The sequence below is a fragment of the Rana temporaria genome, chromosome 2 (assembly GCF_905171775.1).
Source record: "Rana temporaria chromosome 2, aRanTem1.1, whole genome shotgun sequence".
Taxonomy (NCBI): Eukaryota; Metazoa; Chordata; class Amphibia; order Anura; family Ranidae; genus Rana; species Rana temporaria.
Window position 1 is genome coordinate 451,334,938 of NC_053490.1, and position 25,401 is coordinate 451,360,338.

At 43.9% G+C, this 25,401-nt stretch overlaps 1 protein-coding gene across 1 annotated transcript in view; it reads left to right on the top strand.

The window, feature by feature from the left end:
• Positions 1-24,433, top strand: part of SLC13A2 (solute carrier family 13 member 2) — a 70,936-nt gene extending 46,503 nt beyond the window's left edge. The window contains exons 7-12 of the mRNA XM_040338502.1: positions 1,991-2,212; positions 6,845-6,945; positions 12,580-12,701; positions 13,335-13,496; positions 19,961-20,098; positions 23,785-24,433. Of these exons, the coding sequence (XP_040194436.1) occupies positions 1,991-2,212; positions 6,845-6,945; positions 12,580-12,701; positions 13,335-13,496; positions 19,961-20,098; positions 23,785-23,913 (874 nt within the window). The 3' untranslated portion in view covers positions 23,914-24,433. The remainder of the gene's footprint in view (positions 1-1,990; positions 2,213-6,844; positions 6,946-12,579; positions 12,702-13,334; positions 13,497-19,960; positions 20,099-23,784) is intronic.
• The last annotated feature ends 968 nt before the right edge of the window (positions 24,434-25,401 follow it).

A 25,401-nucleotide genomic window follows, 5' to 3' on the forward strand; every position in this document is an offset into this window, starting at 1 on the left:
GGCATGAAGTTGCATTCAATGTTCTCTTTTAATTCTCCTCTATGCTGGAGAGAATGTGGAGGCCGTGCTACTGACGGTCATATCTGGTGGTTATGCCATTTTAATCAAAAATATTGGCAGACAGTTATTAACCGCTTCCAGACCGCCGCATGTAGATATACATCGGCAGAATGGCACGTACAGGCACATTGGCGTACCTGTACGTCCCTGACTTTCCGCAGGTCGGGGGTCCGATCGGGACCCCCCTGCGACATGCGGCGGTCGGATTCCCGCGGGGAGCGATCCGGGATGACGGCACGGCTATTCGTTTAGAGCCGCTCCGTCGCGATCGCTCCCCGGAGCTGAAGAACGGGGAGAGCCGTATGTAAACACGGCTTCCCCGTGCTTCACTGTGGCGGCGCATCGATCGAGTGATCCCTTTTATAGGGAGACTCGATCGATGATGTCAGTCCTACAGCCACACCCCCCTACAGTTGTAAACACACACTAGGTGAACCCTAACTCCTACAGCGCCCCCTGTGGTTAACTCCCAAACTGCAACTGTCATTTTCACAATAAACAATGCAATTTAAATGCATTTTTTGCTGTGAAAATGACAATAGTCCCAAAAATGTGTCAAAATTGTCCGAAGTGTCCGCCATAATGTCGCAGTCACAAAAAACGTTGATCGCCGCCATTAGTAGTAAAAAAAAAAAAAATTAATAAAAATGCAATACAACTATCCCCTATTTTGTAAACGCTATCAATTTTGCGCAAACCAATCAATAAACGCTTATTGCGATTTTTTTTACCAAAAATAGGTAGAAGAATACGTATCGGCCTAAACTGAGGAAAATTATTTTTTTTATATATGTTTTTGGGGGATATTTATTATAGCAAAAAGTTAAAAATATTGCATTTTTTTTTCAAAATTGTCGCTCTATTTTTGTTTATAGCGCAAAAAATAAAAACCGCAGAGGTGATCAAATACCACCAAAAGAAAGCTCTATTTGTGGGGAAAAAGGGACGCCAATTGTGTTTGGGAGCCACGTTGCACGACCGCGCAATTGTCTGTTAAAGCGACGCAGTGCCGAATTGTAAAAACCCCTTGGGTCATTTAGCAGCATATTGGTCCGGTCATTAAGTGGTTAATATGGGGTCTATAATACACAAATATATAATTCAGTTTGATTCTTTGGGTTATTCTATTTCACCTTACTTCACAATCAATATCTATATATAAAAACTCAATAACCCCACATTTGCTAAACACAGCAAAATCCTTAATACCAATGAACTGGAAGCAAAAGTCTAAACTAGCTCAATAGTTACGAAAAATAGATGATATAAATCATAAATAAGAATTTACAGTAGGTACAATACCAAGGGCATGGTTGACAAACACTTAAAGATATGGGCATGTTGGTTTGATTTTAAAACTCCTTTGTTATATTATAATATGATATCAGATCCCTGATATTCTAGGATTATAATGACATAAAGTTGTCAGATGATATAATATATAATACTTGGATTGACATGGTGCAATAGAAGTTCAATACTCTTGTTATTTATAATCCCAGGCCTGGAATAGAACGCAGCGCTTTTATCCCTTCTTCTTTTTTTTCATCATTCTTCCCTATTCCTCCCCCTTCTTTTTTTGTTTTTGCTTTTGTTGTTTTGGTAAAAATAAAAAATAAATGCTCTATAAGCAGAGATGTTAATATTTAAATAATATACTTGCTGTTTGTTTGAATTGTTCCTTATTTTATTTTTTTTCTTCTTCTTTCTGTAAGAGCTAAAATGCCTGACTATATATTTTTTTGTTCCTTTTTGTATTTGAAATGGCAATAGAAAGTAAGAAAATAAAAAAAAGAGAGACCAAAAACTATACTCTCTTCTATCACCTACCTAGGAGGGTGCTACATATACTTTAATTATTAATGATATATTTAGCACTTATCCTCTATAAAACATGGCTGATCATCTGTTGTCTGTATGTCTTCCCCAGATTTAGGGAGAATTTTGGCTGTGGCGGAAAACCAGAACAAAAGGAGAAAGAAAAGAGAGCATACAAAGTCATCTTTGAGGAGCACAAGAGCCTGGGATCCATGACATTCGCAGAAATCTGTGTCTTGGTTCTTTTCACCTTGTTGGTTATTTTATGGTTCACTAGAGATCCAGGTTTCATGCCAGGATGGGCAACTATCAGCTTTAACAAAGGTGGAAAAGAGTGAGTTTCTAGAAAACTGAAAAAAGGTGTAAATTTGTGTCCAGAGACTTCCGTGAAACACCAAATATACTTTTTAAATGCCAGCAGGAATTATATTTTCTACTTTCTGAAAGCATCTAAAATTTGTACTTGTATATGACATGTAGTAATATACAAGGAAGCTCATCTGTCTTCCAGTCTTCACAAGAGTTTTTACGGTATTTCTGTAACGCCATCAGCACTTTGTAAAGTGCATGTATCTATTCACATTAATTCCTGTCTCTCTACGAAGCTTACAATTGATATTTTTTAACAATCCCCCACTAATAAACACTTTGGGCAATTTAGAGAAAGCCAATTAACCTATCAGTACATTTTGGATTGTGAGGGGAAACCTAATCACTCCTGCTCAAAAATGCAGAGAACATTTGAAGTGGTTGTAAACTCTATTCATGAAATCTGATCTAGGCACATATATCTGTATTGTTTTCTTATCTCTCTCTAAAGCTCTAAGTGCTGTGTCATTCTGCTGCTTCGTTCCTCTGTCATAAGCGCAATAACTTTTAACAAGTTCCCTGACACATGAGATAGCAGCTGGCAATTTGTGTCGGGAGGGAGTTTAGATATAGATTAGCAGAGAGCTGGTCTATTCAGACTGCAGCTCTGAATGTTTCTTTGTTTCTCTGCCTATGCTGTGGGGGGGGGGGGGGGTGCCTTTCCTCCAATCACCTCTCACACAGTGTAAGCTCAGTCTCCACACCCACTGCTGGAAAAGGAAACACAATTGCTAACATGATCTGCACTTTCTAAAGAGTGTAGAAAGCTGAAGACAGCAGATATACAAGTAAAACTTATGTAGGAGGATTTGTTTTTAATCTCTGTGTATCATCTGAGGCTGTTCACTTCACTGGGTGTATGTGAGGGCTTACAATCACTTTAAGGCTCCATGCACACTAGCGTATTTCATAAGCTCAAAAAGTTAGAAAAAATGGTGGATGAAAAATGCTGATAATATAATTTTTTGCCAGCTTCTAGTAACATTTTAGTAGCGTTTAGAAGCTTTTAGGAGCATTTAGGAACATTTTAGTAGGCCTCTTTCACACATACGGACCATTTGCTATTTTCATCCATCTGTTGATGGATGAAAAACAGACATCAATGTAAGGTAAAACCTTGAATTGCAAGCATAATTAGTTCCAGAAACATGCTTGTAATACAAAGCACTCATTTATTAAAGCCAATTTCCCCATAAGAATAAATGGAAACTCAGATGATTTGTTCCACAACCATTTATTCATAAGTCTTTCAGTTTACAGTCCATTTAAAAATATTATAGTAATGTTATAGTGTTGTGTAACCAAAAAATGTCCATCCACAAATGGCCGCATCAACAAGGAGATTAGAAGCGAATTCCAGCAGGAGCTACAGAGTATAAAAGAGAAGAGAGGCGCCTCTAAGGCCTTGTACACACGGTCGTTCCAAACCGATGAGAATGGTCCGACGGACCGTTTTCATCGGTTCACCGCTGAAGTGGCCTGATGTGTGTACACACCATCGTTCCAAAATCTGATCGGGTCAGAACGTGGTGACGTCAAACACACGACGTGCTGAATAAAACGAAGTTCAATGCTTCCAAGCATGCGTCGACTTGATTCTGAGCATGCGCGTGTTTTGAACCGATGCTTTTCTGTACTAACCATCGGTTTGGACCGATCGGGCAGCGGTCCATCGGTTCGGTTTTGAAGCATGTTTTGAAATTTTGGACCGAAGGAAAACAGACCGATGGGCTATACACACGGTCGGTTTGGACCGATGGAACTGAACCTCGGTCCATTCTCATCGGTTTTGTCTGACCGTGTGTACTGGGCCTAAGTGTAGCAATATGTTGCTAAATGTTGTACCTTCATTAAATGTAACCATATTGCTACACTTAGAGGAGCCTCTCTTCTCTTTTATACTCAGTTGTGACATGACACTACTTGTATATCAAGACATCGCTTGTATATCAAGTCAAATGTATTAAAAAATGTTGCTTGTCTTGGATCCACCTGGATACACAAAGTAGTTGTGATAATATGTAAGTTTTTAACTAACACATGTCAAAGTTGCAAAATTATGCTCAGCCATTAAGATTTGTTTTACCCTTAGGGGCAAAGGGGTTAAACTCCACGAATATCCTATTTAAGACATAAACCCAGAGCTACAGGGAAAGAGTAAACACCACTTGGTTACCCTTGTAATAGTGCTTGCTCAAATATTCTGTTGGAATTTACAGCAGTAAATGCGGTAATATATTAGGCGATCTATAGTAGATAGCTATAGATATTTGTTTTTATTCCACTATTGATTGAAAAGAGATAGCATTTGTTTACAGAGAAGAGAGGAATATGAAGGATGCCATAGCCAACCCTCATCTGAAAATGTTGCCTTATTTTTCTATTGGTTCTGTGGCTTCATTGCTTTCTGAGTCATTGACTTGAAGAAAGTATTCAGTAAGAAAAGGTAGAGTGACCCACAGGATATGATTACTATATGTACTATTCACTGACTTTTGTCAGGCTGAGTACTCACGGCAGGACATGTCCGATGAAAACGGTCTGCAGACCGTTTCCATCGGACATGTCTGGCCGGGGACTGCCCGGGGACTTCTGTTCGATGGCTATACACACCATCGAACAGAAGCCCGCGCGTAAACATTACGCGGGGCGTGTCCGCGGTGTCGCCGCGTCGATGACGCGGTGTCGCCGCGACAATGACGCGGCGACGTGGGCGGGCCGCCTTAAAAATGCTTCCACGCATGCGTCGAAGTCATTCGACGCATGCGAGGGATGCGGGCGGCAGGACATGTACGGTAGGTCTGTACAGACGACCGTACATGTCCGGGCGGACAGGTTTCCAGCGGACTGTTTTAAAACAAGTCCGGGAAACAGTTGTCCGCTGGAAACCTGTCCGATCCGTCCCAAAATGGTCCGCTCGGGCCAACACACGGCCAAACATGTCTGCTGAAACTGGTCTGCGGACCAGTTTCAGCAGACATGTTTGGTCGTGAGTACGGGGCCTCAGTGAACTTTTAGTAGGAAATGCATGAGTAGCATACAAACGTACAATAGAACACAAGCAGGCAACTAGTTTTTTTTTTTTTGAAGGAGCAGTCTTTTCTTTTTAGTACCATTAGCTTTTTATGGGGGGACAGGAGAATGCTTTTAAAGCAGTTATATAGTCCCAATTTTTTTTTTGTAACCTGTAAGGCAAAAGGCATAATGAACTAGTATGCACCACATACTAGTTCATTATGAAATACTTACCTTAGAACAAGGCATCGGTACCTTATCTGGTCCACGCCAAGGTAGCTGACATGTTGCCTCGGTGTGTCTTCCGGGTATCGCCTTTCCATCGCTGTGAGTGGCTGGAGCCGCGATGTTGCCACTCCTGCGCATTCACGTGGGAGACTTCTTCCTGGCAAGGTCCGGCGTCTGCCGGGCCTTCAGCTGAGAATCCCCTGTGAGCATGCGCTGCTGCAGTCAGCGGCTCATTGCGAGGGGAATATCTCCTAAACCGTAAAGGTTTAGGAGATATTTTTTTTACCTACAGGTAAGCCTTATTATAGGCTTACCTGTAGGTAAAAGTACAAAAAAAAGATATAAAACCACTTAAATTTGCTGAAAAAATTGTGAAATCTCCATGATTCAGCCATGGCTCACAACATTGGGGTTGATCTACTAAAGGCGAATAGACTGTGCACTTTGCAAGTGCTGTTGCACTCATTTTCCCCATAGCTTAGTGAATGTGGTCTATGCTGATTTCCATCATCCAATCAAGTGAAAGCAAAAAATGCAGTTTCTTCAATTTTCCTTGCGCCTGATTGGGTATTCTTGAGAAAGTGAAGCCTCACCACATTCACTAAGCTCTGGAGAAAATTTGGTAAATCAACCCCAAAGTCTCTCCACTCACACAGGCTGGCTCCTGGCATCTCTGTATAGGTCTGATTTATTTTAGAAAACAATAATGGCTTTCATAAATGCACTGATCATTTCAGATGTTAAAAAAGACAGGTTATGATTTTGACCTGTCTTAAAGTGAAGGTTCACCCAAAAACTAAATTTTTAACATTAGATTGAGGCTCATTTTGTGAAGGGGAATCGGGTGTTTTTTTTTAAAATCGAAGCAGTACTTACCGTTTTAGAGATAGATCTTCTCCGCCGCTTCCGGGTATGGGCTGCGGGACTGGGCTTCCTATTTGATTGACAGGCTTCTGACAGGCTTCCGACGGTCGCATACAGCACGTCACGATTTTCCGAAAGTAGCCGAACGTCGGTGCGCAGGCGCCGTATAGAGCCGCACCGACGTTCTTCTTCTTTCAGGCTACTCGTGACGCGATGTATGCGACCGTCGGAAGCCTGTCAATCAAATAGGAACGCCCAGTCCCGAAGACCATACCCGGAAGATCGCTCTCTAAAACGGTAAGTACTGCGCACTGAGCATCAGTCTAATGTTAAAAATTGTTTTTCGGGTGAACTCCCGCTTTAATTCTATGCAACATTTTACTTCTAAAGTAGCAGCTCTGTGTTAAAAGTTAATCGACTATATTGGTGTGATGTCTAATAAGGATACTTGAGAAAAATTTATTACGTTTAATTTATTACTGTTTTGTAGGTATGTCACAGATGCTACCGTTGCTGTATTCATAGCACTTATGTTGTTTCTTTTTCCATCTGAATTCCCATCATGTAAAGCCCAAGACCCAGAGCAGACAGGTACATTTCTTAATATTTTGCAGTTTTTTCAAAATGGTAGTGATTCCAATTGACCGCAAGTTTAATTGGTTTTGCTTTCCTTGTTTTATTTTTAGTATTTTTTTTCTTTTGGTTTTATGTTTAAATAGTAAGTAAAGAATATTGCTAAAGGGTATTTTAGGGGCCTTAGGTTCCCTTAATTAATAGAACATAGGGCAATTGAGCCTAGTAAATAGAAGCCTTACATGTTGTTTTTGCTCTGGTTCACACTGATGCTACTTTGAAATCGTGCTACTTTACTTGAAGTAGGGCGATTTCAAAGTAGCAAGGTCAGCGCGATTTCAGGTGCTACTTGATAGACATTTGTGTATCTTTATACACAGATGTCTATAGAAATCGCACCTGAAATCGGCAAAAGTAGTGCAGGAACTACTTTTGCCAATCGGTGCGGCGCCGCAAAATCGGTGTTGCACCGATTGGAACAGTGCCATTGCCGCCAATAGGCTGCGACTTGTCATGCGATTTGATTTCTCACATCGCATGACAAATCGCTCCAATGTGAACCTAGGCTAAAGTTTTGTTTTCATGCAATTCCAGGTGTTTCATCAGATTAGGCCACCCGTCAGAATGTGTAATGCAAGTGACGTTCCGGCGCCACCATCTTGCTACACCCCGCACTTCTCCATAGTAAGGATACAGTGAGAAGGGGGAAAGCGGACACCGGAGTTTTGCATTTTACACTTATCAATTTATATAGTCAAATACAGTACTTAGAACTTCAACTAAATGTTTAGAAGTTGAATTTTAAAAGCAGCAAAATTTCTGTCAGATTAGCAAGCCTATAAGATGACCACATTTGCCGCTGCTTTTAAAATTCAACATCTAACCAGTCAGTCAGAGTTTTAAGTACTGTATTTCACTATATAAACTCACTTTACTGTTAAAAATAAGTGTAAAGTGCAAAACTCCAGTGGGTGTAACAAGGTGACCACTTCCCCCTTCTCAGTATATTTCTTACTATGGAGGAGTACAGGGTGTAGAAAGATGGCGGCGCTGGAACGTCACTTTCATTACACATTCTGACGGGTCGCCAAATCTGATGAAACACAAGCATGACAAGAGAGTGCAAATGAGGAAGCCTGCAGCCAACCCCATTGCTTTAAAGGCAGAAGGTGTATGAGTTTTCTCTTGTCTTTATCAGAAACCACCTGACAAGTGTTTCAACCTGGGGTAGAGGCTTTGTGTGAGCAGAATGGAGGGTTTTCTGAGGCCCCGTACACACGGCCGAGGAACTCGACGTGCCAAACACATCGAGTTCCTCGGCCAGTTCAGCCCTGAAGCCGACGAGGAGCTCGGCGGGACGAGAGCTCCCATAGAACAACGAGGAAATAGAGAACATGTTCTCTATTTCCTCGACGAGTTCCTCGGCGGCTCCATTGGGCCGAAAGTGTACAGACGACAGAGTTTCTCGGCAGAATCAGGCTCTGACCGAGTTTCTCGCCGAATTCTGCCGAGAAACTCTGTCGTGTGTACGAGGCCTAAGAGCAAGGACCTTTGCTGATAGTTTTTCTCCCTAAAGCCTCGTACACTTGGTTCGATTGCTGGAAGGGGATTGTCTGTTGACAGACTGTTGTCCTAAATTCTTACCATTAGTATGCTCCTTTAGGCCTCGTACACACGATAGGTTAACCAGAGGACAACGGTCTGATGGACCATTTTCATCGGTCAAAACCGATCGTGTGTGGGCCCCATAGGTTATTTATCCATAGGTTAAAAAAAAGCAAACTTGCTTTAAATTTAACCGATAGATTCTTAACCGATAGGTCAAAACCGATCGTTAGTAGGCACAACCATCGGTTAAAAATCCACGCATGCTCAGAATCAAGTCGACGCATGCTTGGAAGCATTGAACTTTGTTTTTTTCAGTACGTCGTTGTGTTTTACGTCACCGCGTTCTGACACGATCGGTTTTTTAACCGATGGTGTATAGGCACGACGGACCATCAGTCAGCTTCATCGGGTTAACCTATGACAATGGTCCATCAGACCGTTCTCATCGGATGGACTGATCGTGTGTACAAGGCTTTAGACAATTGTTTTCCAATTTTCGGCCAAAACATTTTGGATAACAGGCTAGTAAATTTTCGGCCGGACAACGACTCCACGTCTGATTTTTGTATGACCAGTACACAAATCCATCACACAAAAGTCGAAAGTACAAACACGTTTGCTCAGAATCAATGCTCACCAAACACAAACCTAGCAGAAGGGTTCCAAACGGCGGTGCTCAAAAGCTGAAATTCCTCATAGTACGTCACTATGTTCGTGTTTGTGGCACGACAATTTGTGTACCGTTAGTATGCAAGACAAGATCCTGGCACAAAAATCTGACGCTCGGTTGTCCAACAATCATATGTGTGTATGAGGCTTAACGGAGGGTAGTTTTCTTTTTACAAAAAACATATTAGCTCTTGATTAACAAGCTCATTTACATGTTATTGGTGTATTACCAAAGAAAGGAATTGATCCGATGAAGTTTTAAATGACTTAATTTGATGACACCTGACACCTTTAAAGCGGTTGTAAACCGCATATATAATTTTTTTTTTACCTGCAAGGCAAAATGCATAATCAGCTAGTATAATAGCTGATTATGAAATACTTACCTCAAAACGAGGTGAACAACACTTACCTGGTTCACGCCGAGCGAGATGTCATCTTGCTCCGGCGTGTCTTTCCGGGTATCGCCGCTCCAGCGCTGTGATTGGCTGGAGCGGCGATGACGTCACTCCCGCGCGTGCGCGCGGGAGATTTAAAATCGGCAAGGTCCGGCGGCTGCCGGATCTTTCGCCGTGGATTCCCTCTGCGCATGCACCGCCCGCATTGCCTTGTTATAGGCTTACCTGTAGGTAAAAGTGAAAAATTAAGGTTTACAACCGCTTTAAGGCCAGTACACACATCAGAAAATCGTACAAAAAATACAGCTTTTAAAGTGATCGTATGATAATCTGATCGTTAGTGTACAGCTTTCGTCTGAAATTTTCAGAAACTTACAAACACAAAAACATTTCTTGTACGATACCAGATCATACAATTTTTGTTTATTCAGTACAGTTTTTGTTTGAAAACACAATACAAATACACAACACGTGACATCACTTACAAAGTTTTTTCTGTAGTTTTAGAATTTTCGCACTTTAGTAACCTCTTAATTTTCCATCAAAATCCCTACTTTGGTTTGTTTATCTTATCTTGGGTTGGAAATAGTCACTTAACAACAAAAATAAGAGATGACATATGATTATTGTTAGCAATATCTGGGCTGGTTTCATCATTGTATAGTATGAGTTCTTGCACATGGGTGTCCGAGCCCATTTAACATAACTTATGGCCTTTTCCCCCACCTTGTCCTGGCTGGCCAGATGCTGTGTACAGCTCCCCATATACATGAGTGGCTGTGCTTGGTGGTACTCTGGGTATACAGCAGTACATGAATTATACCATACGGATCAAATGCAAACAACATTTTTTTATTTTTTGCATATGCCCTTATGCTATACGTGTTAAGATAGCACTAGCGTAAGCCCAAAGTACAGTTGGTACATAGCCATTTGTGTCAATGGGAGGCTGTAAACAGCACTTTGACTTTCTGGGTGGGGGAAAGAGGCTGTAATTTACATTAAACAGGCTCAGGCACCCATGTGCAATCGCCTATTAGTCCAAATATGGATGACTTTAGCATGTATGAAGTGTAGGTGTGGGAGAATGGAACCACACTATGTTGAGTGAGACAGCCATCAACACTCATGGAAGTGTTGAATGCTGAAGATGCTGGTAGGGGCTGCAGGGCTTGGAATAAAGGGAAGGCAGGAAACCAGGTCCACCACAGAGGGGAGTATAATACCTATCTTGCAGGGGCTTTTCATCAGTATTTTTTGTTAACCAGACAAGGTTGTTCTTAAATCTTAACCACTTGTCGCCCACCCACCGTCAAATGATGGAGGGACAGTGCGGCTCTCGTTCTGGAAAGACCTCATCAGTGCCCTGATTACAGAAAAGCCCCAGCAGTGCCATCAATCGGTGCTCATAAGTGATGCCAGTCAGTGCCTCCCATCAGTGCCAGCTCATCAGTGCTGCCCTCACTGCCCATCAGCGTCACCCATCAGTGCTGCCTATCCATGCCGCCTATCACTGTCCACCAGTGCTGCCCATCAGTTCCCACCACTGCTGCCTATAAGTTTCCACCAGGGCCACCTATCAGTGCCCACCAGTGCCGCATATCAGTGCCCATCAGTGTGGCATATTAGTACCTCCTCATCAGTGCCACCTAATCAGTGCCCATAAGTGCTGTCCCATCAGTGCCCATAAGTGCCACCTCATCAGTGCCTATCAGTGCACATCAGTGAAGGACAAAACTAATTATTTACTACATTTACTGACAGAAAATAAGAAAAAAATATATATTTTTTCAAAATTATCTGTCTCTTTTTTTTTTTTTAAATCCCAGCAGTAATTAAATACCACCAAAAGAAAGCTTTATTTGTGTGAAGAAAAAGATACAAAAAAAGTATTTGGGTACAGTGTTGCATGACCGCACAATTGTCATTCAAAATGTGACACCATTCAAAAATGGCCTGGGCAGGAAGCGGATGAAAGTGCCAGTGTTGCCAACCTACCAGATTGAAATTTACTGGCACATCACCCGAAATTTACTGGTGCAGCCACGTTTTTACTGGTATTTCACAAAAGTTACTAAATTACATTTTTAGGTGCACATTTCAATATTTAGGCTACAAACAAGTACGCTAGGCAAATAGCAATGTGATTTAATGATTTTTTTTTCCCGATATAATAAGGGCAAATTATTTAGTCACATCACCCCCTGCCTTCATCCCCCTCTGCCACCAACACCCCCTGCCTTCACCCCCCTCTGCGGTGCCACAATCTCCCTCTGCCTTCAATCTCCCTCTGCCTCCATCCCCCTCTGCGGTGCCACCAACAACCCCTGTCTCCATTCCCACCCTCTGCGATGCCACCCTCCCCCTCTGCGGTGCCACCAACACCCCCTGCCTCCAATCACCCCCTGCCTCCAATCTCCCCCAGGCCCCCTGCCTCCAATCACCCCCTGCCTCCATCGTCCCCTGCCTCCATCCCCCTCTGCGATGCCACCAACAACCCCTGTCTCAATCCCCCACCCTCTGCGGTGCCACCAACACCCCCTGCCACTAACACCCCCTGCCTCCAATCTCCCCCTGCCTCCATTGCACCCTGCCTCTATCCCCCTCTACGGTGCCACTGCAGCCACCATCACCCCTGCCTCCAATCTCCATGCGCAGTTCCAAGCCGAACCGATCTCGGCTATTTTTACTGGCACATTCCCGCAACCACGAACATTTACGAACGGGGGAAAAAAGTGTCAGTTTTTACGGACTGTCCGTAAAAATACAGACGGTTCGCAACACTGGGAAGTGCCTGGTATTGAGGTGGTGTATATGCAAAGTGCATATTCAGCTACTTGTTTGGAACTTTACTTGGACTACCACAGACCATCATATTTATTTAATTTCTAGTTGTTAATAAGGACACTAAAGATACATTTTAATAAATGTCTTTACAGCACCTTTTATCTTTTTCTGCTGCTTCATTTAAATCTAGGCAAAAAAATAAGAATCCGTGTACCACCACCTCTCTTGGACTGGAAGACTGTAAACGAGAAGATGCCCTGGAACATCGTCATCCTGCTGGGAGGAGGCTTTGCTTTAGCTAAGGGCAGTGAGGTAAGATATACGGGTTGATTTACTAAAGGAAAATCCACTTTGCACTACTTGGAAGTGCAGTCACTGTAGATCTGAGGGGGACATGCAAAGAAAATAAACAGCATTTTTGCTTGCACATGATTGGATGATAAAATCAGCAGAGCTTCCGCCCTTTTTTCAGATCTTCCCCTCAGATCTAAAGCGGCTGCATATGCAAGTGAACTTCCAAGTGCACGTAGTGCAAAGTGGGTTTGCCTTTAGTAAATCAACCCCATAGTGTTGTTTTAAAGTGTTAGTTTACCTATTACCACACAAAAATTGTTAATATATCATAGAAAAAAATACTTTGGAATAGAGAGTCTGTTCTGTCACTTACCCAGTCATGAACTTGGCAGTAAAATACGTATAAAAAAAATATGAAATGCCTTTCTTGGGGAGTTTTAGTAAAAGCTCTATGATTTCATGCCACATAGGTAATATTCTATACTTCCAGATAATAGACTCACCTAGCTTCATATCAAACATGCTTATAATGAGACAGAGATGGGCTACTCTTATTGTAAACTAAAACGTAACTTAATACTACTATCTTGTTGTTAAATTTTAATATGTTGTAATAAAGAGTCACTAGCCCATTTGTTTTTTCTCATCTAGGATTCTGGGTTGTCGACCTGGCTTGGAGAAAAGCTCACGCCACTGCAGAGTATTCCCCCAGCTGCTATTGCTCTAGTCTTGTGTCTGCTGATTGCTACATTCACAGAATGTACCAGTAATGTAGCGACAACTACACTGTTCCTACCGATCCTGGCATCCATGGTAAGAAACAAAGTCAAATATTAAATGACCAACATATGTTCCATCATTGGGACATGCATGTGAGCAAGGTGTGGTGCGGTGTGGTGGGAAATAAACACACAGAGTCCAAGATAGGCAATAGTGTTATATTATAGAAAGGTCCAGCAAAACCCAACAAGGCCTGGCGGGTAGGCACGCCCGCCTGGAGCCACTTCTGAACTATAACTGGGTCTGAAGACTTGGAAAATGTCGACAGTGTCTACAATGAGGAGGCCTTCCTGAAGCGAGGTAAGAATAAACCCTGCATTGTCTTTCCTCCTCCTGAACCTCTCACTATCTCCAAGGACTGACAGGGAACCTGTCTCTACACTAGCCACAAAGCGCACCAAATCTGGGAGCTGGAGTTTTAAATAGACTCTGCATGACCCAAGATGTCTGCCAAAGTCTTGTGGAGACAACATTAAAGCGGACAACTGTCTCTGTCACGTACCTGATAGTTGTGAGCCTGAATTGCAGAGGATGGCCTCCCTTACGGCTCCCACTTGTGGCCCCCTGATAGGGTAACAGTAGGCACAGGAGTAAAGGTCCAGCAAAACCCAACAAGGCCTGGCGGGTAGGCACGCACGCCTGGAGCCACTTCTGAACTATAACTGGGTCTGTAGACTTGGAAGATATCGACAGTGTCTACAATGAGGAGGCCTTCCTGAAGCGAGGTAAGAATAAACCCTGCACTGTCTTTCCTTCTCCTGAACCTCTCACTATCTCCAAGGACTGACAGGGAACCTGTCTCTACACTAGCCACAAAGCGCACCAAATCTGGAAGCTGGAGCCTTAAATAAACTCTACATGACCCAAGATGTCTGCTGAAGTCTTGTGGGGACAACATTCAAGTGGACAACTGTCTCTGTCACGTACCTGATGGTTGTGAGCCCGAATTGCAGAGGATGGCCTCCCTTACGGCTCCCACTCGTGGCCCCCTGATAGGGTAACAGTAGGCACAGGAGTAAGGAGTGGCACGGGTGCCTGGCAGGATCAACAGAAAGAGGAAGTGGATCAGTCCAGCAGAAGCTTCCTTGCAGGAATTGGTATACCGGAACTGGATCAGCTTAGCAGACTGGATCGGCTCAGCAGATTGGATCAGCTTAGCAGACTGGATAGGCTCAGCAGACTGGATCAGCTTAGCAGACTGGACAGGCTCAGCAGGCTGAATCAGCTTAGCAGACTGGATAGGCTCAGCAGACTGGATAGCCTCAGCAGACTGAATCAGCTTAGCAGACTGGATAGGCTCAGCAGACTGGATCAGCTTAGCAGACTGGATTGGAACTAGGAACAGACTGGAACCATTCAGCTGGACCGCAACTAGGAACAGACTGGAACCATTCAGCTGGACCGGAACTAGGAACAGACTGGAACCATTCAGCTGGACCGGAACTAGGAACAGACTGGAACCATTCAGCTGGACCGGAACTAGGAACAGACTGGAACCATTCAGCTGGACTGGAACTAGGAACAGGCTGGAACCGTTCAGCAGACTGGAGCAGACTGGATGGTCAGACAGGCCGGGTCGGTTATCGGGTGGGCGGCGAGGTACAGAGGTGCAGACAGAAGGGTAGTCAGAACAGGCCAAGGATCAGGTGCAGTCGGATGGCTGGAATAGTCACAGGTAAGCCGGGGTCTTTCACAGGTTAAGTCTCAGATCAGGTTTCAGATACACAACGCTGTAGAGCAGACAGCGGGGATGGTGTGAGAGGCTGGCTTAAATAACCCGCCTGGCTCCAACAGAGGTGTGCACCCGTGCACGCACACGCATGCACGGTCGCAGCCGCAATCGGGAACCGCAAAGTCTGAGTCACCTGTTTCTGGCAGGATCTTCATGACAGTCTCCTTGTGACTGCAGGAAGTCAAAGAGCAAACAAAGTTCTGCAGAACGTCCTTTCCCTTTTGCATTTCAGCTTCAGTTGAGTGGCAACTGAAGTGGGGAGTACAGACTGCAACCTGCCTAAGTGCAGTTTCCTTTTATTTACCTCAAAATAATGTATGCAGTAGTATTTTCCAAAAATGTGTCTTCCATAGTGTAGATAACAAGTTAAGGACCATCCTATAGCAGATTTACTGCTACAGGGCAGCCCTCCCACGCAGAATCACTTATACATAGTTACATAGTAGGCAAGGTTGAAAAAAAGACACAAGTCCATCAAGTCCAACCTATGTGTGTGATTATATGTCAGTGGTAAAATGGAAAAAAAATGGTAAATAAAACTTTAGATGAAGCATGTGTATGTAACATAATGAATGAAATGATGCCAAATTTTTCGGGGTCATGTGTTGTGTTTCCCTATGCGGGGCAGCACAAGACCCTTTGATAATGAAGTCTGATTATTAACATTTGATCAATTTAGGATCCATGATTACACATACTACCCTTTGTAACATAGATTGTGTCATGTATCAATGCATGACACATGGTTTCAAAAAGAAACATAATAATAAAATAAAAATAAACATGATCAAGTTGACATACTTAATAAACATAGTTGATACAGAAAAAGAACAATTGAAAAGTAAATTAGATACATATACAGATCCAATAAAGTATAATCATCATACAAAATGAAATCATACAGTAAAGTGCATAAAAGAGAGCTAAGCTTGGCATCCTTGAATCAGAAGACTCATGTGTCTCGACACGTTTCGTGGCAGTTATAGCCACTCATCAGGAGAGGGATGCATATACATTGGCTACAGAACATAATGAAAAGGAATGGATAAATAAATAAATAAGTACTAAGAAGATGTTCCGTAAACTCTGTAAAAGTGAACTAGGGACTAGTACATTACCTATGATGACGAATCCCATATGAATGTATATAAAGGCCAAGCGATTGCCCATGAAGGAATGGGATAGTGGCTCTGTAAAAAGTTGTCTTGCCCAGGGTTGAGGCGGGGATAACCCCATTCCCCCCACAGAAGCTCCAGAAGGGCCAGGGGGGCGCACAGTGGACAGAAAGCCACAGCATACCGCCGGGGATGGGGTAGACCCACGAGATGCATGCAAGGCTCTAGGGGAGAGGATGGATGAAAAACCAGAATGATAAAAAAAATTGTATGATTATATGTCATAATTACATTGTATATACCTGTATGTTGCCGTTCAGGTGCTTATCCAATTTTTTTTTTAAACTATGGATGCCTCCCCTTGAAAACGCCGCCTGTGGAAGGCAATTTCACATCCTTGCCGCTCTTAGGCCCCGTACACACGACCGAGTTTCTCGGCAGAATTCAGCCAGAAACTCAATCGGAGCCGTATTCTGCCGAGAAACCCGGCCGTGTGTACACTTTTGGCCGAGGAAGCCGACGAGGAACTCGTCGAGCCAAATAGAGAACATGTATTTCCTCGTTAGTCAATGGGGAAACCTGGCTCGCCGAGATCATCGGCGGCTTCACAAGGAACTCGACGAGCAAAACGATGTGTTTTGCCCGTCGAGTTCCTCGGACATGTGTACGGGGCCTTACAGTAAAGAACCTGAACAGCTATTTCCAGCCCCTAGTTCCTCCCAGATCAGACCAACCTGTCTGATATAGGCCATAGCTTCTATGTAGCCAATTTCATGCTTTCAACTTTGTGGCAACTGTTTGGGGATGACTCCTTCCTGTTCCAACAGGACTGCGCACCAGTGCACAAACAAGGTCCATAAAGACATGGATGAGCGTGTTGGTTTCAGGAACAGAGTCTTATGACTCCTCTCAACAAGCTTTCTGATAAAGGGGACAACAAAATTGGGTATGTAGCAACAATATAGTGAGAAATCCAACTGCCCATCTTATGCAGATAATGGGTACAGAACATAAAGATAATTTTTTATTTTTTTTGAAGCTTAAAAGTTGATCATAAACTAAAGCAGTAAAAGCCTTTCCAGCTTCCAGATGTCCAAAGTACAACTTTTATATTATTTAAAATCTTTACTTTCCTGATATAATCAGGCTTACATCAGCAATTTTTCAAGGAAAGAGAATGCTTCTTTATTCACCCTTAGGGCCTGTTCACACTAGAATGCAGTGCGGGAAAGCCATGTACCCGTGCGGCTTCTTGCACCATATTCCAATCGCACTGGCCTTGCGATCTGCTGCAGAGACCAGTGAAAAGTTATTGACACCCAAAAACGGAGTGTGTTTGCCCACACCTGATCACATAGTACAATAGTACCATGCAAAGTGGTTGCCGTACGTTTCAAAAAGTAGTGCATTCGCTAGTTATTTTGCGGTGTGATTTCAGTCCATTCAAAATCAATAGGCATAGCATTCCTGTGAGATTCACATACAATTCCTAGTGTAAATGGGCCCTTAGTGCAGTTTAACATGTTCAGAAAATAGATTCTCTAAAAGAGGAACTAAACCCTGACACACGTTCGTTTTTTGTGATGAAAAAAAACGTCATTTTTTTCTCATGAAAAAAAACGAAGTTTTTCAAACTTCATTTAAAAAAACGACGTAGCATACACAACATCGTTTTTTCAAAGAGCTCTAGCAAAGCGTGGTTACGTTCAGCACGTACGGCGGCACTCTGTTCCATTCAAGCTCGCGTCATAACTTGATTCTGAGCATGCGCGGGTTTAAAAACGTCGTTTTAAACATCGTTTTAGCTACACACTGTGATTTTTTATGACACAAAAAACGACGTTTTGAAAAACGACATAAAAAATTGAAGCACGCTCAAATTTTTTTTTGGTCGTTTTTCAAAAGACATAAAACAACGTTTTCCCCACACACAGTCATTTTAAATGACGTTTTTAAAAATGTCTTTTTTTTTTCATCACAAAAAACGACCGTGTGTACGCGGCATTAGACCAGTCCATTTGGCACCAACAACCATGCCACGTTCAGAGTCACTTCAATCTCTTTTCTTCTCCATTCTAATGCTCGGTTTGAACTTCAGCAAGTCTTCACCACATCTGGATGCCTAACTGCATTGAGTTGCTGCCATATTATTGGCTGATTAGCAATTTGTGTTACCAAGCAAATGAACAGGTGTACCTAATAAAGTGATAACAGATTCCCCCTGCTACTGACACCATCCACTGCTCTACTGACACCAACTTCTGCCCCTTATTGACACGTTCACTGCTTTACTGACTGACATCATCCACTCCTCTACTGACATTGTCCATGTTTTAATACATTTTAAAATGTTTGTTTACATTTATTGATAAGAGTGTGTATATGTAAAAAATATATATATATGTGTAGCGCCTGCGTACTTTATAGTACCAGTGCTAGTTAAATTTAGAGGGAGATCTGAGTGTAGTTAAACTCTGATCCAAATTGTTGAGTGTAAAACAGGGTCTCTGTCTCAGCTGTGCTGTGCTGTAGGCTATTCTGTTGTATTGGGGTGTTCTTCCAACCCCGGTGCTGCAGGTGGCGGCAGTGGAGTCCAGGTTTGGGTGCTCTTTCCCAGCAGCCAATCAGGAGGGTTTGGCCTCGCTGTGCATGCTGGGGAAGGGTATTTATGAGGCAGACGCCATTGGTTCTGGGTCTTCTTCTTTGAGTGTGGCACCCACCTTTAGGGTGACCACATCACGGCGCCCTGGCATTATGGCCTACCTGGCCGGGGCATGCATGCCTTGCAGTGTTCCTGGTTCCGGTACCATGTTGGCCCGGGGCAACTGAGCAGCGACGGGGACCCAGTGAGTGCCTTTGAGGATCCCAAGCTGTATTTCTGTTCGGTGGGGAGTCCGTCTGAGGAGCGCCATTGAGAAGCTGGCGATCAAAAAGGGCCTTGACAAACGGCCGGGGATCAAGGTAGCCGGACACTGAAGGATTGATCACCTGTCAGTCAGTACCTGGGCGACAAGTTGAAGGAAATCCAGGCGTAATTTATCTAAGGAGGATTGCATACATAACTACAAGTCAGAGAGGGTCTGCGGCAAAGGCGTCTCTCTGAGGTTCACCAAGGAGGGTCTGTGGCAGAGACTTTTCCTCAAGCTCAAGTTCACCAAGGAGGGTCTGTGGCAGAGACTTTATCCTACAATTGTCCGAGTGATACTCCGGCTGCCAGGTCAGTGAGAGAGGCCTGTCCGGGTACACTAAACCCACTCAGGCAGGAGTGGCGCAAAGAAGTGTTACGCTTGGGAGCAGAACCGTTTCCCTATTATTACGCCTGAATCTGCTATTCTCCTTTCTTCCTTCAACTTTACTTTCCTCACCACAAGTTTTATTGTTTTTACCCGGCTGGGTAATAAAAAGCACAGCAAAGAGCACCTGTTCTGGACATTCCTTTACTTCTACCAAATGCAATACGCATGATCCACCCCTAGCAATTCAGAGAGCCATGAGGTAATCGCGCCACCCGAAACAACCAGCAGCTCCTCTGGGGGTAGTGCTACATATATATCAGCTAACCAATCAGAAATCATGAGAATGACTGTAAACTGGTGTAAAGTGAATTCTGGGCTCTAATATTCTTTATTCTTTTCTGTTTTTTTTTTTAGGCAAAAGCAATAGAACTGAATCCATTATACATAATGCTTCCATGCACACTCTCTGCCTCTTTAGCCTTTATGCTACCAGTGGCCACACCTCCAAATGCTATAGCCTTTGCATATGGGCAGCTCAAGGTTGTGGATATGGTACGTATGACCAACATGTCCTTCAGTTCTACAATGCTATACAGTTAGAGCAGAATTCTTTTTTTCATGCAACTCCTGTAGAATAGCTCAGTAAAATTGTGCATGCGTACCTGCAAAACTTTCTTCCCTGTGGCTGTATCCAAAACCCACACCACCTTCCAGAACCTCTTCTGCTACTTCTCTGAACTGATGATGGAGGTGCAAACAACAGAGGGAATAGTGAAATGATTAAATTTTTCTATACAGGAAAGAAATCCCCAGCAATTACTGTCATTTTATTGCCAGCCTTATCTAGAACTTGGGGATAGTCTATCAAGCCAGAAAGATGTCAAAAAGTTAAAGGCAAACAGGGAGGTTGAAGAAATGTCTGAGATACAAATATAACTTTTTAATCTCAGGCTGTACAGGACTACCATACACTGATATGCAACAATCAGCCATATCATTATGGTGATCACCTAATATTGATTTGGTCCCCCTCTTTCCACCAAAACAGACACTTTTGCAGCCAAAACAGCCCTGACCTGTCGCGGCATGGACACCACGAGACCTCTGAAGGTATACTGTACTATCTGTCAGATCCTTTAAAGTGGTTGTATAGGGATTATTTTAACTTTTAGTTACAGGTAAGCCTATAACAAGGCTTACCTGTAGCTAAAAAACATATCTCCTAAACCTTTACGGTTTAGGAGATATTCCCCTCGCAATGAGCCGCTGAATGCAGAGGCGCATGCGCACAGGTGATTTTCGGCTTAAGGCCTGGCAGCCGCCAGACCTTGCCGGAAAGAAGTCTCCCGTGCGCATGCGCGGGAGTGACGACATCGCGGCTCCAGCCACTCATAGCGCTAGAGCCGCAATACCGGAAGACACGGCGAGGCAAGTTTAAAAACCTGTGTCTACAGGCACACTTTAAAGGGGTTGTAAACTCTCAGGCCTTGTACACACGGGCAAACATGTACGATGAAAACGGTCCGCCGGACCGTTTTCAGCATACATGTCTGCCCGGGGATTTCTGTATGATGGCTGTACACACCATCATACAGAAATCCCAGCGTACTCGATATGCGGCGACGAGGCCGCGCCGTCGCCGCGACGATGACGCGGCGACGTGCGCGGCCCTGCCAGTTCAATGCTTCCACGCATGCGTCGAAGTCATTCGACGCATGCGAGCGATGGCGGCCGCTCGGACATGTATGGTAGGTCTGTACAGACGACCGAACATGTCCGACGGACAGGATTCCAGCGGGCTGTTTCTAAACAAGTTTGGAAATATTTGCCCGCTGGAAAAAGGCCCGGTGGGCAAATGTACGCTGGAATCCTGTCCACTCGGCTGTACAGACGACCGAACATGTCTGCTGAAACTGGTCCGCGGACCTGTTTCAGCAGACACGTTCGGTCGTCTGTACGGGGCCTTAGGGTTTTTCACCTTAATGAATTCTATGGCCCGGATTCACATACCTTGGCACATAGTTATGCCGGCGTAGCGTATCGAATATACGCTACGCCGACGTAGCGCAGAGCGGCGAGCACAGTATTCACAAAGCACTTGCTCCCTAATCTACGCTGGTTCCCTCGGCCTAACTCGTCGTAAGTGGCAGTGGGCGTGAGCCATGCTAATGAGACGTGACCCCATGTAAATGATGGGCCGAGCGCCATCAAGATAGAATAACGAACGGCACATGCGCCGTCCCATGGAAGCTTCCCAGTGCGCATGCTCAGAATCACGTCAAAACAACTGCCTAAGTTACGTCGAAACGCTGCCTACGACTTGAACGTAACCTACGACTAGCCCTATTCACGTACTATGTACGACGTAAAAAACGAAGCAAGTACGTTCATGAATCGGCGTATCTCACTCATTTGCATATTGAAATCCTAAATCAATGGGAGCGCCCCTTGCGGCCAGCGTAAATATGCACCCACGATACGACGGCATAGGAAACTTACGTCGGTCGGATGAAGCCTATTTACAGGCGTATCTTGCTTTCAGAGTAAGGCGCATAGATACGACGGCGCATATGTGCACTTACGCGGCGTATCTTGAGATACGTCGGCGTAAGTGCTACGTGAATCCGGGCCTATGCCTTTTACTTATCTAAACACAGTCTTTCCAACGATGGGGACAAGCACACCAGCTCTCCCCGGTGTCTTGAGGCCTCATTGGATAGATTGAGCCATTGGCTCCCGCTGCTGTTAATCAAATCCAACGATGTGTGAGCCGGGGGGCGGGGGCGAGTCCTGCTGACTGTGTCGATGGACGCAGTAGCTGGACACAGGAACGCACCCGCACGAGTGCCCCCAGAGAAAGTGGCTCTCCTTCGGGGCACTCAAGAAGAGGAGGAGCCAGGAGTTACGGGCTTCTTTTTACACTGGCAGCAATTCTTACCTCTGTAAAAAGTGATCCACAGTCTATCGCTTTTCAGAGGATGGTATAGCAACTGCTGTCAGGAATTTAAGAGGTGGCACTAATGCCTTTTTTTTTTTTGGTTTTGTTTTTCTGAATGGCAACATTACAATGCAAGACTGTGCCAAAACAGCAAACCAAGCATTTTGCTTGCGGCTGTGGTGCAGCCCTATTCATCCCAGACGGTGCTGCCTGTCAAACTCTGAAGCCTGAGTTAAAAATGCCACAGCCAAAAAGCAAAGCATTGTGGCTGAGGCATGTGTACAGCTAACTTGTCTGCGTGGCTCCGAAACGTTGACCATGATAATAAAGCTTTGGACCCTTTAGAGCAGTGACGGCGAAACTTGGCACCCCAGATGTTTTGGAACTACAGTTCCCATGATGCTTATGTACTCTGCGGTATAACTGAGCATCATGGGAAATGTAGTTCCAAAACATTTGGGATGCCAAAGTTTGCCATCATTGCTTTAGAGGAATCCTTAGTGTGCCGATGACATTTCTTCACCTTGATCATCCATGGTTTGCAGCCTGTGATCATTACAGCACGCAGAAATTCCGGTGGGAGGGGGGTGGGGGTCAGGGTGGGATGATAAAACAAAGGCTCAGCCACTGGTCATTAAAGCGGATGTTCCACCAAAAAAACATATTACAAGCCAGCAGCTACAAATACTGCAGCTGCTGACTTTTAATAATAGGACACTTACCTGTCCTGGAGTCCAGCGCCATCCGCAGCAGAGCACGAGCGATCGCTCGTCACCCTGCTGCTCCCCCCTCCATCCACGCTGAGGGAACCAGGAAGTGAAGCGCTGCGGCTTCACTGCCCGGTTCCCTACGGCGCATGCGCGAGTCGCGCCACGCCCGCCGATTGGCTCCCACTGTGTGCTGGGAGCCGAGTGTTCCCAGCACACAACGGGGGGGGGGGGGGCGACGGGATGTGACGCAATGCCCGTCTTTTGCCTGTGAATGCCGGGCCGGAAGTGGGTGCAAATACCTGTCTTTAGACAGGTATCTGCACCCCCCTCCCCCTAAAAGGTGTCAATTGTGACACCGGAGGGGGGGAGGGTTCCGATCAGCGTGACTTCACTTTAGGGTGGAGAACCGCTTTAATGTAAAATAACCCTAAAAGCCTGACAAGCATAATACTAAGTTGTTTGAATGAATACTATACCAAGTGTTAATGATTTCACTTACTGTAAGATATACATTTTTTAACTAATAGTTGTACAACAAAAACATGCAAGTTCATTGTGTAACATGTGATTTTTTTTTTTTCTTGTCATAGGCAAAAGCAGGATTTTTACTGAATATTATAGGAGTGCTTGTTATCACATTGTCCATTAACACCTGGGGATATTACATGTTCAACCTACAAACCTTCCCTTCCTGGGCAAAATCCACCATAAAACCCTGACGGCCTTTGATATTATGTGGACAAGTACTGTATATAGTGATCTGGCAGCTTAAAAATGGCAGCTATTTACAAGAACAAGGACATATTACATGCACAACCCCAAATAATGCACTGATGAAACAGTCTGCGTATCATCAAGTACAGCATGCCAGGATTTCAGGATGTCCCAATAAGAAAACCTGCAATTTAAAAAAAAAAGAAAAAAAAAAGGTGAAGGGGCTTGCCCACTTACTAAGAACTTTGATGCCTGGGAATGCATCTTAAAATATCACATGATTAAAACCGCTTAACTATCTGTTTACTTTATTGGTCTGCAGACATTTTTCTGTTTATTCAGAACTATATAAATGTTAATGATTTACTTACAACATGAGCAATACATCTCAGGCATCAGTAAACACAGTACAGGGTATCTATGTATAACATGTTTGTGTACACATGTATAAAATGTTACTATCTTCAGAGCAACATATTGTAACAACAGTCATGGTAACAATAAATTAATATATTTCTTAACTTATTTGGGCATTCACTTTGCATTATTAAATCAGAGGAATGTAGCATGTACTCCTGCTCATATAAAGTTCCCTTTCAGTAGCTTTTTTAACCACTTCAATACCGTACACTTTTTTTACTACTCTGGGGAGATTTTTTCTAAATGAAAACTACCCATTCAGTGTTTACTATTGTGAAGAGCTGTGATTGGCCCTGTCTGTACCATGTGATGACCGAGACCAATCACAGAGCTCATCACAATAGTACACAACGAAAGACATGTAACGATGCCTTTTATTGAGTACAACTGTCATGTGATCTGCTGTGGTTGGCCACATAGATCACATGGTACTGGCAGCGAGCTGGTACAGTGATCTGTCATCGGTCATGTCCGGGGGACACGGTGGGTGACAGATCGCCCCGGAACGCAGCCCGTGGGGCATGTGAGGCACGATTTTGGGACAGCTTGGTTTTATTAAACATAAAAGGACATTCACATATCATGAATTCTAACATGGAGATAGCAATGTGAACAGAAGCAATGTCAGCTTTCACAAAATTCCAAGGATACAAGATACATAAATCAGGAAGCATAATAGAAGAAAATAACAAACCTGTACAACACGTACGACAACACGTACAACGGCACTATAAAGGGGAAGTTCTATTCGAATGGCGCCACCCTTTGGGCTGCTTTTGCTGATTTTGTGTTACCGCGTGTTAGTAAAAGTTTGGTGAGAGACGATTTGCGCTTTTCAGTCTTCGTGCTTTTCAGTCTGTTACAGCGTGACGAATGTGCTATCTCCATTACAAACGCTAGTTTTACCAGAATGAGCGCTCCCGTCTCATAACTCGCTTCTGAGCATGCGTGTTTTTTCCCCTTGTTAAAACGTACACACGATCATTTTTCACAACGTGAAAAATAGAACAACGTGAAAAACGATGAGAAAAAATAGAGCAAAAAATAGAGAAAAAATAGAGCAGGTTCTAAAT